This window comes from Benincasa hispida, chromosome 8, assembly GCF_009727055.1.
Source record: "Benincasa hispida cultivar B227 chromosome 8, ASM972705v1, whole genome shotgun sequence".
NCBI lineage: Eukaryota > Viridiplantae > Streptophyta > Magnoliopsida > Cucurbitales > Cucurbitaceae > Benincasa > Benincasa hispida.
The window spans coordinates 56,944,173-56,960,286 of record NC_052356.1 but is presented as its reverse complement, the minus strand read 5'-3'; the positions used below and the strand labels follow the sequence as shown (position 1 = coordinate 56,960,286).

The 16,114-nt window shown below is 36.4% G+C and overlaps 2 protein-coding genes across 3 annotated transcripts; one reads left to right on the top strand and one right to left on the bottom strand.

Annotated features, from left to right (window-relative positions):
• Positions 1-678: 678 nt before the first annotated feature.
• Positions 679-1,701, top strand: LOC120083763 (transcription factor MYB54-like). Its single transcript, XM_039039622.1, has 2 exons — positions 679-1,202; positions 1,286-1,701. Exons 1-2 carry the CDS (start codon positions 719-721, stop codon positions 1,498-1,500), a joined length of 699 nt encoding a protein of 232 aa, XP_038895550.1. The 5' UTR covers positions 679-718; the 3' UTR covers positions 1,501-1,701.
• A 1,701-nt stretch (positions 1,702-3,402) lies between these two features.
• LOC120083887 lies at positions 3,403-15,216 on the bottom strand. Of its 2 annotated transcripts, XM_039039795.1 has the most exons (10): positions 15,013-15,214; positions 14,426-14,469; positions 13,048-14,259; positions 10,244-11,615; positions 8,747-9,026; positions 8,402-8,509; positions 8,035-8,313; positions 7,419-7,562; positions 4,018-4,207; positions 3,403-3,943 (listed from the first exon to the last, which is right to left on the bottom strand). In XM_039039795.1, exons 3-9 carry the CDS (start codon positions 14,240-14,242, stop codon positions 4,019-4,021), a joined length of 3,567 nt encoding a protein of 1,188 aa, XP_038895723.1. In that variant the 5' UTR covers positions 14,243-14,259; positions 14,426-14,469; positions 15,013-15,214; the 3' UTR covers positions 3,403-3,943; position 4,018. The 2 variants fall into 2 exon arrangements, with proteins under 2 accessions (XP_038895723.1, XP_038895724.1); XM_039039796.1 differs by lacking the exons at positions 3,403-3,943; positions 4,018-4,207; positions 7,419-7,562 and having other exon boundaries at positions 8,099-8,313; positions 8,392-8,509; positions 15,013-15,216.
• Positions 15,217-16,114: the final 898 nt, after the last annotated feature.

Genomic DNA, 16,114 nt, shown 5'->3' with positions numbered 1-16,114 from the left:
ACCACCATTATGAATGGGATAACCGAAAAAACGAAATGAAGCAACTAAATTGATTTCGTGTAATTGATGTATTACGTAATAATACACATAAACTCTTCAAAGTTTTATGGTTTTGACTTTTAAATATTAACCCAAAACAAGATATATAGATGGAATATAGTTGAGTTGAAAAGAACACGTGTATTTGAATTGAAGGAATGGGTAGTTAAGTTTGGAGGTTTAGAAAGTTAGTTAGGTTTGAAAAGTAAAGGCAACCTGAATCAGCTTTCTCAATCGGATCTTAAGCCATCTAGAGAGCTGAAGTACAAGAATATAATAATGCATTAAAATTGGAATGATGGATATAATTTGAATGAAGTGAGAGAATAAGGTAGGTGGGGTAATTAAGAAAGAAAGACAAGAGAAGAGAATATGAGAAATTAGAGGTGTTTTATGAGTAGAGGGTTGTAGGTTAGAAACTTGGGAAATAAAGACGTTGAAAGGAGAACCAAAAATGAGGTAGCTGGCTACTGTACGTACGAAGCAAACAGCTGCTCTGTCACACTTGGAATATTGATTAATTAATTATTATTATTACTTACTTATAAAGATAGATATATATGTGTGTGTGTGTGTGTGTGCAAAGTTGGTTGGTTTTGATTATTTGGTAAAAAAATAAAAAATAAGATCTGAATTTTGGGTTGGAGGGGGAGGATTATTAGGGTTTTTAATTAGGAAAATGTGCAGCAGAGGGCACTGGCGGCCTGCGGAAGACGAGAAGCTTCGAGAACTGGTGGAGCGTTACGGGCCTCATAACTGGAACGCCATAGCTCAAAAGCTGCAAGGAAGGTCGGGGAAGAGCTGCCGGTTGAGATGGTTCAATCAGTTGGATCCACGAATCAACAGAACCCCTTTCACGGAGGAGGAAGAAGAGAGGCTTATGGCCTCGCACAGGCTTCACGGCAACAGATGGGCCATCATCGCAAGGCTTTTCCCTGGCCGCACCGATAACGCCGTCAAGAACCACTGGCACGTCATCATGGCTCGTAGGTCTAGAAACAAATCCAAAACCCAAACCCAAACCCCATCTAATTCTCTTCATCATCACAACAATAATCATCATCATCATCATCATAATCATAATCGCCTTCTTCTTTCTTCCTTTCTCCAACTCCATACATGTCCCACTTCTAATTCATTGTTCATCCCCAAACCACCATCTGGTAAATTATTTCATTCTATTCTTTCATTTTAATTCATTCTTCAATAATTAATCTGAGCTGACCATTTATATATATACATGCAGTGGATGCAGCACGTACTAATGCATCCGTTCATTATTACGACTTTCTCAACGTAAACACGGAGTCCATAAATGGAAGTGAAGTGATAGACAACTCAAGAAAAGAGGATTATGAAGAGGTCAACAATGGAGAACATCAATCGGTACTTCCCTTCATTGATTTCTTTTCTGCCTCCCAAACCTCCACTAATAACGATTCCATCTCATCCTATTCCTAATATGTGTATAATTATTATTATTAACCCTAAAACCCTCCTTTTATCTTACATTTCCCTCTAACTCATGAAAATCACACCCCGCCCAGACCCATATATAATTTACATATATACATACTTTCTATCCCATTGTAATTTGTACACACAATTTCACACTTACATTACTTTTATTATAATTTCTATTATTTCTAAGCTTTGTTGGGTCATCTCGTGTTTTTCTTCTGTGTCTTCCAACACTACTAAACCCTCACGTTTTAGTCCCAACTTAATTTGTCCTTATCATTTTACACTTCCCACTTAACTTCTCTCTCCATAATTTTAAAAATTGGATTGACATATTTATATGTAGAAATTGTGTGAAGAAGTTTGTCAATGAAAGTCGTTACTTTTCGAATATTACTTCCATCGAGTGGTTAGATGGATGATAAAGGCATATGCAAAGGGAGGAAAATCTTCTCAATCAGAAAATTAGCTATTTAATTCAACATATATTTGCGTTCTTCTGGTTTCTAACTTTTCGCCGAGTGTAATTTAGTAATTGGTCCATCCCCATGCAAGTAATTAAGCTTAACGTATGGAGTAGCTCATTACCTTTTTACATATATGTTATGTAGTAGATTAGTCAACATGGTTAGTTAGCAGCAAACTCATCAACGGTTGAACAAAAGGAAATCAAAATTATATATATAGGGTTGATGTTGGTGTATCTAAAATGATATATAAATCATATCCCGTTAGAAGCTAGAAAATCAAGACGATCAACTCACCATGCAGAGCTCGAGAAGAATGATCTTACACTAGCTAGTTAACAGAATTCTAAGAATGGAATATTCACCTTATTATCCAAAAAAAGACTATTTGTCTTGACTTCTATTTTGTTTGGTTATTAAAATTAGATTTTTATCTTACTTTTACTAACCGATCTAATGAAATTATCATTCGCTAGAGTTCTGAAAAAATTATTTTTGAACCGTCAATAATGAGTATAACTCCAACAATTAAGAATGTTTAGTGTATATATAGTGAGATTTTGAATCATACTTACTCTTTCGGAATTAATAAAACGACTCCTTTTCCGTCTAAGGTCCGTTAGAGAACTAATTTCATCTCCAATGACCCTGTACTTTCAAGTCTACAACAAATCAATAAAATCTGTACAAGTAAAGCGAAGCTCAATGCACTCACTCAAAATTGCATTTGACCCAATTCATGAGTAATGTAAAGAATATTTGTGTCAAGACCATTACAATCTCATTGAGAAAGTCATATGGACGTTCTGACAACTACAGCTAGCGCAGTCTAGAAGAAATTGTAAAACTTTCCTTTCTGGTAATTGCCATTGGCGACACAATCACAATAAACGATAGTTGTTGAGAAAAAGGAGGTGGTTTCGTTATTATTTGTTAAAACTTTGGGTATATATAATACGGAATATTATGAGGTAGAAAGCTTTAGTATTGATGAAGGGAAGACTTCATGAACATACGTGAACTTTGATCATAGATCACACTTGAGCTGCGCATGTAGCACTCTCTAATTGCCTTGGCTCCATGATTTGCAGCTAAAAACGCTTCAAGTTAATGAATATAAACCTTCAAGTCCTTAACGAACTTATACAGAAATTTGATTAAATAAATTGATCAGAATTGAAATCCCATGAATAAGAAAATTTTCAACTTTTTCTCCCTTTCGTCTTCTTAACTTTTTCCTTTTCTCCGTCGAAAGAAACCATGCATGCAGAAAAGAAATGTACAGTCGTTTACATCGTAAGTGAATTTATTTAAGGAATAACATGGAGCACATATAACCTAATTCGTGTCATGAACATCGGTCATATTCAATATCAGAACACAAGAGGGAGAGAGAGGAGAATAAAGTTGATGAAGGGAAAGAATGGGATTGATATTTGTTAACGACATTTTAAAATACCATCATGAATCTGCACGTGAAATATCCATTTCTTTAGTCACCAGACTCCCTAGAGATTGCAGGAAAGCCCTAGTATCTAATAAAACCTAACAGGCATTCACAACATACTGAATCCTGATACAATGAAAAAGGAAGCCCCAAGGACCCAAACGCTAGACCATAAATACTCTGACGTAGACGTACCATCATTGACCTTTCTACAAATTTGGATGCTAATATTTTCGCAAAATATAACTGGTAACCTAAAGAATTATCATACATGTACAACAAGATTGCCCCCATTCCAAATCGATAAAAATAGAGAAACCCCAAGAATACATAACGTCAGCAAAAACTACATTTTGATTGTGGTTAAATAGGGCACAACTTGGTGAGGGGGATAAAAAAGTTCGGTACAACATGAAAAACTGAACAAACCTTTCATTCGATTGGGAAGAAATTTGAAGTGCAAAAATCCCTTCAAAAATCAGTTAGAAAGGCCAACCATGTTAACCATGAATCACATTGCGGCTCCATCCTGCTTGAAAAGCCAATAAACTACAATCACGAGGACAGCTGTAATATATTATCAAAACCAAAAGAAACCCAGACCTCACGAAGAAATGGGTTCATAAGGATAAGATAGCCATGGGTGTTTCAGTGCCTCAGATGCAGAAGGGCGTTTCTTGGGATTTATTTCAAGCAGATGAGAAACGAAATCAATGAACCCTTGATCCCCCATTGGCAAACGGTGCCTTAATGATGTCTTCTTCGGTATTAGATACTCCAGTCTATTGCTTTCCTGGAAAAAGATGCAAAACTTGTGTAACATAACACGATAAACATGAACAAAAACTCCATCGTAGGTGTCAATTAAAAAATTAAAAATAAAATAGAAAAGAGAGAGATGAAGAAGAATGAGAGTAGGGTATTTATAGAATAAAGGTGGGTACGGTAGCACCGTTCATGGATAAGTAACTAAAAAGATATTGAATGGCCCAACAGAAGTATTAGGCAAACCTTCATTTCTCGACAAGACAATCAAGTGAATTTTAAAATCAAAAGACATCATGAAATCAAATATTTTCAACGGAGAATAAAGAATTTCAAAGATAACTCAACTAGCAAAAAATTGTTACCAAAGCTAACAAGATAAATGCTATCTTCCCTATTTATTGTATAAAGAAATACTAAAGGGCCTCCATATAGAAAATTAAGTGGCTACATATAAAATCCAGGACCCTTGGATTTATGTTCGTGATCTGATCTCTTTAATCAGATAGATGGTACCGAGCAAATACAAAACACGAAAGAAAGTTTGGACAGGTAAGTGAGAAAAAACGACAGAGCACTAAAATCACATGCAACAAGAAAAAGTAGGGGACGTTTGAACATATTCAGACCCAATATTTAAAACTATTTAAAAGATTCGGATTTCTAAGTGGCTTTGGAAAACTCATCTAGTTAAAATCAGATGGTCCATACACCACGTCAACCATAACATTTCCTACGCAAGCATACAAAGAAGCCTAAACTGATAGCAATGCTTTGGCAAAGAAGAAAGTATAGATCATAGACTATACTAAACGTTTTCATATTAGAAAACTGATGATTACATCATTACATCGCAGTCAGAAAAATGTGCACAAGTGAAACAGAAGAGGAAGAAGTTCACAGCTTTTTAAGGGAAGAGAAAGAGAAGATTAAAAGCTCTTCAATTTGCTTGAATTGACAAAAACGTGAACAGTCTAGAGGCCTTAAAGAAAAAGATCGAAGTCAACTAGAAAATTCTCAAATTTTCTTGAATTAGTCAATGATATCTGTCTCTCTTTTCTTGACACACACACAAATAAGATTATCTTGCTGAAATAAGTTGTGGAATTCTTAAAGATAACAGATGTATTTTTATCCATTGTGAGCAAATATTTTAGGGATGATCTGGGTATCCACGGCCTCTTGTTGGTACAGAAGCTCCACTAGCCCATGGTTATATTATACAACTCCAAATTCGACAACCATGTCTTTTATTCCAATTTATCTTCGGGTAATGACCACTGGATTTTGAGAAGCCCCTTGATTGCATGCTATTGCCAACTGATCTCAGACAAAGATCCAGCATTGAAGTAGTTCTCACAATTACCCATTCAGCTAATGAGACCATTTTTCTCTTTGGGCTGGGACTAGGTCCCATATGAAGTTTCCTCCACACGTCTGGTATATAGTGGATTTTCATTCAGCAGTCTAGTGGAACTCCCAATGTTATTTTTGAGGTCAAACCTATATTTCTACAATCAGCTCAAGGTTTTGACCCAAGTTATTTTGTACTTGTTCCAATTTCATTGTCAACTTAGAGTGAAAGGCCTTTCACGTAACCTTCCATTTTTTTTTTTTTTTTTGGAAAAAGGATACCTTGTCCCTTCGCATCTGTCAGGCTATATGCCTTTTGTTGGTTGTTTTCTCCACCACAAACCAATATTTAAACTTCCTGAAAAAGGACACCTTGTCCCTTCGTCTGTTAGGCTATATGGCTTTTGTTGGTTGTTTTCTCCATAACAAACCAATATTTAAACTTCCTCCAAAGAATGTATTTGTTATGTATCTCTTTATGTACCACTACCAGTAGCTATGGTCTATTCAACAAAATTCATCATGGGTTGGCCTAGATGGATCATGGGTATAAAAAAATGACGGGAATGAGTTTAATTCATTGTGGCATGGCAACCCATTTAGGATTTAATATCGTACAAGTTTTCATGATATCCAAATGTTGCAGGATCAAGCAAGTTGTCATGTGAGATTGGTCGTGGGGCATGATCACTCAAAAAATAAAGAAGAAAATGTTTTTGACCTTACCATTCAGGCTGAACTAAACTATCAGCATTGCTTTGAGCTGTTTCACGGCAATGTCACGTGACTTTCCAAATAGAAAGGTGTTCAACTTGTTAGCGAATAGTGACTGCATGTTCCTAATCAGGAAGTGCTTTATCACTGAAAATTATACCTTCGTGAGCCATTCACAGATATTTATCTAATTTAATTTGAACTGGGATCACTACAAAGTATCCTCTGCAGGGAAGCAGCTAAGTCCTGGATCGCCTTAGTTGTGTCTATCATTATGGCGTGGTTTCTTTGAGGCTGTATCCTTCAGTTTGGCCTGGTCAAGGAGTTGTAGTTACATTTTGAAGGAGTTTCTTTCCCATTCTCCTCCTTCCGGAATAAGGGTAGTAGGTTGTCGCCTGCATGTCTTTGAGCTATTTTGCAGGGGATTTGAGAAAGAAACAATAGAATTTTTAGAGGGCTGAAACCCTTTCTTGGGTTAATTAGGCTCCTTTTGGGATGTTTTTGTACCCTCGTGTATTTTTTATTTTTTTTCACTGAAATTTTGCTAATTACTAAAAATTAAAAAAGATAAAATAAATAAATAACTATTATTCATTTCCTAATCTTGTCAAGATAATCTGATATGACAGAGTACTGTGCACTTGAAGCAGACTTCTCATTTTTATCACCGCATTTTTTTTTCTTTTCACTTTCTTTTGCAAGTTTTCATCGCTTTGGTGTAACGTGTAACGTGTAAGTAGGAAGAAGACAGGTATATTCTTTCCTAAACATCCCAAAGTGAACAATTATGTCCCTCCAGATGTATCAATTCTTACAACTTTGATCTTTTATCAAGACTTTACCACTAGCAGTTTAAAATAAATAAAAAATTGATAAAGAAACAAGATCCTGAAATGAGATCTTCACCAAGTAGAATTAACTAATGTGACAGAGATGGCTTTTTAAATACATACATCACATACTCCTCGCCTCACCATAAGAGCTCATACTGTAAATTGTGTGAGAAAAATAACCAATTATATTATACGAAAAACATGAAATCGCATGTGCATAGTAAACTGCAACATACATCGCACATTACTTTCATATCATGCAGCATATTTGAGAAATAAATAAATGGTTTTGAAGAATATGGAGGCTTCATATCACATTCAGTTAATGAAATATTTTACCTGATTTCGTTCATACAGCATATGATTCTTGGTAAAATACTTGTATGTATCTCGTCCCTTAGCAAGCATACTTTGATCAATAGGACTTATAATTCCGATCACACGTGCAAGTAATGTAGCAGGTGAATCATTTTGGAACAGGACCTGCAAGCGAAGTATCATATGAACCGTTTTCAGCAGCATACTAAAAATAAAAATAAAAATGCTACTGAAGAAGAATGAACTTTACCCCCAAATAAACTCTAGGCACTTGCAAAAAAAAACTCCAAAATTCAAGTCAACCTTGGTAAGAAATGTGTTTTGAACAAGATACTGTTGTTTAGAATATGCAAAACCACTAGATGATATGGTGATGACAGTGGGAAGGAAATCATAAGACTTTTGATCCATCATAAAGGCTTTAAAATTGCTAATTGGCGAAGGTAAAAATAGCCAAAGGCTTACACTCATCTTCACAACAAAACAAGACAATTTTAACCAATTGTCGTCTGTTCAATGTATATTTATTAACCAAGCAATTTCCATAATCTCTCTTTACTGAATAAAAAATAAATAAATGTTAATCCTAGAGAAATACAACAAAGATGGTTGATATATATGGTTGAGTAATCCTTACATTGCCAGTACAAAGTTCTGCCAAGATACAGCCAAGAGACCATATGTCTATCTTCTTATCATATGGAAGTCCCAAGATAACCTCTGGGGCACGATAGGATCGGGATTGAACATAGGAGCAGAGATGATCCGTCTCAAAACAACTACTTCCCAGATCAATAACTTTCACCTCACATCTACTGTAACTTTTCACCAATATATTTTCAGGCTTTAAGTCACAATGTATAAGATCGAGACCATGTAAAAACTGAAGTGCCTCCAAGCATTGAATTGTAATCGACTGCAACAAACCATTTTCGTTGGTTTAAAACAATGCCACTTTCAAAAAGGAAAAAAAAAAAAAGACAAAATTATTCACCTTCACACACCTGCAATCTTGGCATGGTGAAGTACACTTCTCCTCCTGATTCTCTATTAAATTTGTGAAATTCATACAGGTTTGCCTTCAGAAGTTCACATACAATTAACAGATGCTCCTGGGGGGAAAGGGGGGGCAATTCAACCAATCATTAAAACCTGTTGAGACAATTTTGAGGAAAAAGAATGACAATAAATGCTAATCGGGCATATTACCTACTTCATATACCCTTGAAAATCTGAGGGAATTTTTTAAGCGTGTTCAAAAACAATTACTACAAATGGCTATACATGATTGGACAAGGGGAAAAATCATCTATCACTGAAATAAGCATGCATGATCAGTCAGCACTTACCCGATAGTAGAAGTAATCATATAGTCGTAGAATGTGGTATTTGTCCGCTGGGTCGTGCTTATTAACATATTTTAGAAGCTTTATTTCATCAAGGCTCTGATCAAAAAAATCCTTGTTGTTCTTTATAATTTTTATACAGACATCCATGCCTGTGTGCAGGTCATGTGCTTGTATCGCCTTGCTGAATGCAGCTGACCCAAGATATTCAGTGACATGATAGCGTCCAGCTATTACAGAATTTAATACTACGTGGAAATTCTTGTCCTCCTCAAAACCAGTTCTGAGTAACAATAACACAAAGGTCAAAATCTTGGACATACTTATTAGTAAGTACTCATAATACTACGCGTGCAAGTTTTTTTTTTTTTTTTTACTCCCAAAGAACTTATTTAAAACAAAGTATCTTACTACAATAAAAAAGACAAAAGAATAACTTCCGTCTTACAATACAAGTGATTAAAAAACACACACACACAATGAAGTCTTCCACTACTCAATAAAGAGATAGAGGTATGCAATCTCGAAAGAATTACTCATCAAATCCCCTAGGAACATCATCTAATTTAGATTTTTTTTTTTTAAATGATACAAAACTTTTCTTTTAAGTATATGAAAAGAGACTAATGCTCAAATTACACCACAGTAAAAATAAATAAATGAAAAACCTTTGGACAAATAACAAACCAAACAAAACTAGTAAGGTGAAAGAAAACCAAGAGGTCCAAGACAAATAAGACTCGTTAAAAAAGGGAAATGGAATGCATCCCAGATTCAAGAGCTATCTTGAACGGAAAAACCACTAAAGAGCTTTGATAACAAACATTTTGAAATTTTTAATGAGATGCTATATGAAAAGCTTTTTTCAAAAAAGAAAAAAAGAAAGAAATATTATATGGAAAATGTTGTCAATAAGCCAAAGAACCAGATGGTTCACAGAAATGGAAACAGGATGGAAAGAAAGTTCAGAAAAAATAGTCGCCATTTTGTCACAATCAAAAATCTAATATCTTCCTCCCATGTGCAAATCAATCACCTTCAGATATTCCGGCACTGCAAAAGACAGAAAAAAAACCACTTCTTTCTTTCTCATTTAAATTTCCTGCTAAAGATCCTCATCAGAAAATTAAAAATAATTATTATTATTTTATTAAATTGAAATTATAAATTAATTAATTAGTTGGTTAAAAAAAGAGTACAAATTACATAATTCATATAATTGGAGCAAGACATCATGAGCTCCTAACAAGCAAGAGACGAGACAGCATTTGAAGGTGCAGATACTTGTAAAAGAAGCATAGAGATTTCCTATGAGAAGACAGAGTGGAGAATGTTTTTTCAATTAAATTAAGGGAGGCAAAAAAAGAACAATAACAAAAGTACAACTTACTTATTATTTGTACATGCTTAGTCACAGTCCTCAGATCACTCAATAACGGGAATCTAAGATAAAAAACAAGGAGATTAATTCAAAACTGATGTGTGACATCCAGGGCATACCTGTTTTTACGGTGAACAATTTTGAGGTTGAAAGACTCAAATTCCTCCTCCTGAGTCCTTATCTGCCTTACTTGCTCTTGTACGGCAGCTGCCTCTTCATCCTCAAGTGATGCCACGGGATCTTCTTCCCTTACGCTACTGATTTTATCATCATTTTCTATCTTGGAGTGCGCTCTTTCTGTGTATTGATAGTTGGAAAGCATGGAAGGACTTGAACTCCCGGACCTTACAGCATTAGCATTATTTTCATCCCTAAGACTATTATCAGGCGAAGAATCAGAATTTTTTGGCCCCCAAGAAGCAAGCACATCATTGTTAGATTGCATCAAAGCATTTAATGAAGCATCATTTTCATCATTAATCACTCTGTTTGAGTTGTTAGACCACAAAGACTTGCTCGAACATGCCTGAACCAATTGTCTATCTCTCAAGGGTGGAGGAAATGAAAATCCCCCATCACTTGGATTCTGTTTCTGCGAGCACATGCTAGTATCATTCCTAGATGCTTGTTTATTTGGTTGCTGTTTACTAGAGCTCTTCTTATCCCTGTTTAATCTATCCAAATATTTTTTGTCTGAATCATTGTAAGGAAGTCTGGAGCCACCAATTCCAACCTCATGGTCATGGAAGTATTCTAAATCCCCCTCACTGCTGCCTCCCACCAAGCTTTCACGTACTTCACTGCCAATATCTGCCACATCACTGTTGATCCCCACACCAATTGATCTAACTGAACCATGCTGATCATCATCCACACAAATATCATCAAGTCTTGGTTTTCTAGACTCATTTACAACTTCCCCATCCCCTAACATTATCAGCTGATTAGTCTGGGTAACAAAACCTTGCCACACAGGTTCGGCACGCATTAAGTTTAATTCCTCTTCATCCATCAGCTGCCCATCATATTGAGCCATTAAATCATGCTCATTGGTCCTCGCATACATTTCAGTCACAGTCAACCCCATAGGATCCTCTGAAGTTGTGACTGGCTGGATATGTTTTGATTGAAAATATTGTTCACCAGAAAAATAAGAGTCCTCCTCAGCAAAAGATTGATCATCATCCTCACATTTGGTTTGAGCTCTATCCTGCATATCTGGGACACTTCCATGCCCTGTTCCTTTTTCATTGTCACTTGGATAATCAATCTCATGAGCCAAAAACCATGTCTCATCCTCAATAGGCTGTCGCATGTATCCAACATCATCATCATCGTCATATTCATCAGAGTCCCAATACTCATTTGGATAGTCCAGAGACTCACTTAAGCCATCACCAACAGTGGCAAAACCAGAAACTAAATCAGATGTATCTTCTGCAATTCCCTGGCTTACAGACAACCAACTGCCACCAGCATTCCTCTTTCCACCTTCAAATTCAATCTCAAGATTATATCCTTAAAGTATTTATAATCAAAATAACACAATAAATACACGCCAAAAGAATTATGTTAACATACTCTAAATCAGATACGACAATAAACTTTTTTTAAGAAACTACACATTGAGTTAAATGAAATAACGCACAAGGGCACACAGAGAAAACAAGCCCAACAAAAAATTCCAGTGTCCTGTGTGATATGACACTGAAACTTTGACAACAAGAATTTTTGCTGTCCCAATTTCATTTTCTGATTGATGATATCAGGCTATCAATACTTTTTTTAATAAGAACAACAGCTTTCATTAAGAAAAAATGAAAAAATACACGGGCCAACAAAAACCAGCCCACAAAAAGGGAACTACCTCTACAAGAGGGGACTCCAACTATATAAAATCATGTCTATAGGATAACTACAAAAGATCTTCGAGATCGAAGCCCAATGAGACACATGAAAACAAACAAGAGACCAAATCTCCCCAGCATCCCTCTCAAACCCCCAACACCCTACTATCACCCCATAGCACCAAAATAATAGCACAAACGCTAGCAAGCTACAAAAAACGCCCTCTCTCCCCAAATAGCATATTGTGGAGGAACTCCTCAATCATATCTCTAACAACTCTGTGGCGAACACACATCAATCTAAAGCGTCTGAAAAAAACAGTCCCAGACAAAGCTCCCAAACTCACGACACCAAAGAATATGATCCAAGTCTTTCTCCGCCTTCTGACAAAGAATACAGCAGAAAGGTCTAACCAACGAAGGCATCTTCTTAACAAGCCTCTCCAACATACTAATGTGGCCGTGAAGAACCTGCCAAGTAAAGAATCTAACCTTTTTAGGGAACTTAATCCTCCACGGCAATGAAAAGACCGGCTCACCCAAAGGAGAAGGATTAGTCAAACACTGGAAGAAAGACATACACAAAAACCCTTCTAAATGATTAGAGCTCCAAACTCTCACATCTCTCCCCCCAAGACGAAAAGGATGACTCTTAAGAACCGAGAGGAGAGCAACCACATCAGTCGTTTCCCTATTAGAAAGAGCACGACGGAACCTGAAGGAAAACGAACAAGAGCTCCTTGTCCACACAAGAAAACTGGCCATACTAATCTGGTCACCAGTACCACCAAGTAAGTTAGGACGGAACTACTTTTTATCATTAAATAGGTCTTTTTATTAAAAAGAACATACTAATCTGGTCAATCCATATATTTGCAGGATCATGAAATAAACAAAGAATGTCTCATCTGTTTAGAGAGATTGTTCTAATTAATCCCAATTTAAAATCAAGATAGTGCAAGGAAAGAAAAACATCAAAATTATCAGGAAATCATGAGGATAACCCAAAAATTATGCAGAAAGTATCAAATTGCTATGGATTAGAAGGAATTGTCTCTATTAGTGTAAGAGCATACCAGCTGATGAAATTTCTTGCCCGACAGGAACATCTAGATAAGACCCTATAAGAAGGGAGCTGTCAATGCTAGTAAATTTTGCAATTTGTCCATCACGTTCAAAGTTTTCCTTCCAATTAAGACTCAAAGGTTTGTCTTCAGATTTCAGTTTGACAGGTGGCAATCGAGGCAATTCCTCCTTCTGACTTTCAGCCACAAGAGCTAAACTTAAACTGCCTAGAGTTTTTTGCTCACCACTGTCCTGAGATCTGCCAAAATATAAAGCTCTTCCTACCTCGTCTACTTGCTCTTTAATCGTTGCCCTTATATCATTCACCTCTGTTTTTCTCTTTGCATCTAGTTTGTCAGAACAAATCGTGCTATCATAACTGTTTGACAAGTCTCCCTTGGAAAACGGAAAAACAGTCTTCACAGAACAATCCATCAACAAATCTGATGATGACGAATCTTTACCTTTATACCATGACAAATCTGCAGTGTTTTCTTTCATGTATGCAGAAGTAGCCTTAACCTGCTGATCAAGTTCCTTTGGTTCCGATTTTTGGGCAACGTCATATTTGGTTTCCACAGTTGCTGTGCTAGCATTTCCATGCCACAAGTCTCTTTTATCACTAGATGAAATCACACTGTCACCTGACTTGAAGCTGGCTTTTCTTGATTCAGAGACTTCACCAGAATGATATCTGGATTTTTCAGAGACCTGAAGCTCTGGAAAGTCATTTGCATCTTTAACCCCATCATTCTGAGAGACTCCTACGAGACCGTTGCTAGATTTTACTTTCCATGAATATAAATCAAGCACAGTATCCTCTGAACCTTGAGAAAAGCTGAAGTTCCTGTCACTTGTTCCAACTGCATCATTTGATTTACTCCTCTCTCCAAACGTATAATCATTTTTCCATTTGCTTTCAGCACCATTTCTACCACTTCCACACTCTATTTCCTTCACAATAAGTTCCTTGGAAACATCAAGATTAATTTGCGAACCTATCGGTCCAGTCTCCACCATTGGTTTGTCCCCATTCTCTACCTCCAATGTGTCCCCTAAACTCTTCTCTTCAAGCGTAAGTTTCTTGAGAAGCCCATTCAGATCTGGGTGGTTATTGAGCTCACTTCGCAATGCTGCCTCGGCTCTTGTGAACTGATTCCGTTTTAAGAAGTCCAGAATCACATCAATTGAATTTGTATCGACCATTTTCAGCTTCTAAAAATCTGCAAAATTATCAAAGTGGGCGTGGGATTCGTTTTAGCAATTTATATTATAACATAACTGAGACGCAACTCCATTGCTTGCAAAGGATATGAGAGAAGAAAGAAGACATGTGGGTGGTGTAACGGGATTCAGCTAGATTCCTTTCAAAAATTAAAGGAAACTGACCTTTTACTAAGCTCAACTCAGCGGCACCATTCTGTCTTCTCGCGCTGTGGAACAACGGGGAAATCCAATATTTAGGAAAATGGAAGATGCTTCTTCCCGCACATAAAAAGAGCATTCAATAAATGGAAAATAATGTTCTCTTGCGGTAAACGTAAAAAAATAATAAATATATAAAAGAACAAGGCAAAGCTGCATAAAGAAGCCCACGTAGGGCGTCCGACTCCGGTGCCGGCCAGAAACCATCTCTATCGCCGATCAATCACCGATTCTTAAATTATGATCGAAAATGGGGGACTTGGTAGTAAAAGCAACAGAACCCTTTGTGTTGGGCTGTCCAGTATCGCATGAATCCAAAACGACTCAACATATAGTAGAGTTGAATTTGTTCCGACGACAGTTTAACGACATCTCGAGCGAAAATGAAATATTCACAGAAACCCTAAAACAAGCGGGATCTGACAATTTTGTTCGTGTTGCCCAATAATAGCTATGTGGATTTAAACAAATAGAAAAAGGAAAAAGGAGGGACAAGTCCGGAAAGGGAAATTGAAAGAAGAAGAAAAAATGGAGGTGAAAGAGAGGAGCACCTGGTGGTCGCTGGTAAAGTAGTAGTGGTGGTGACAGAGGACGATGGGCGGTTTCCGCGGTGTCGCTGCTGCCCTGCTAACGCTTTCTTTCTTTCTTTCTTTTTCTCTCTCTCTCTCTCCACTGCCCTTTTCTCTCTCGGAGCCCAGCCTGCTGTCTCGAATTGAACTCGTGGACCTAAGGCCAGTTAGATACTTTTCGAGGCATTCATTGTTTTTTTCCCATTATTTTAAACTTTTTCTTACATCAAATATTTAAACAATATTCCCCTCTCCTTGTTTTCTTTTTTTTATGCTTTCATCATTTCGTTATTCGCAACATCTCTAATTTCTCCCCCATCAATTTACATTTTTCATTTTTTGAATTTCATCGTTTCGCCTGGATAAATTATTTTTTTATTCTTTTTTTTTTTAAATCTGAATATAAACGAAAATTATTAAATTAAAACTTGAGTCTATTACAAATATAGCCATCATACCAAAAATATTTAACAATATAGCACAATTAGAGATGTCTATTTTTCTATTGGAATCTACTCTTAACATGACAGAGATTTAGGTGGAGAGTGAGGAAGGGAGTGGAAGAAGAAAATTTCCTATAAACTAAATGGGGACGGGGAGTTCCCCATCCCCATCCCATTATTTTTTTTTTTTAAGAATTATTAAGAAGTCATTGGGGCATAAGATGGAGATTTGTCCAATGAGACAAGGTTTATAATCCACGTAGATAGTTAAAACATAATGAGAGTTAAGGCCATTTACCCTAGCTTCTTTTGCTAAAAAAACCAGCCGCCCTATTGCCTTTGCGATTACAGTACCTAAAAGAAATACATCGGAAATCTTCCTTAAGTAATTTCATGTCTTCAATCCAGCAGTTTGCAGCATAAGACCAACAATCATCTCTAGTGATTTGATTTAAAGCTTGAACACAATCTGATTCGACAATAATGTTAGGGTTGGAAAAGGATTTTGCAGAACAAATTCCCTCCCAAGTAGCTAAAATCTTAGCAAGGGGAGCTTTCTAATCCAACTCCAATGAACGAGTAGCTACTCCAACGAGGTTTCCTTTTAAGTTTTGATGATTACACTTAAATCAGTTGATGGA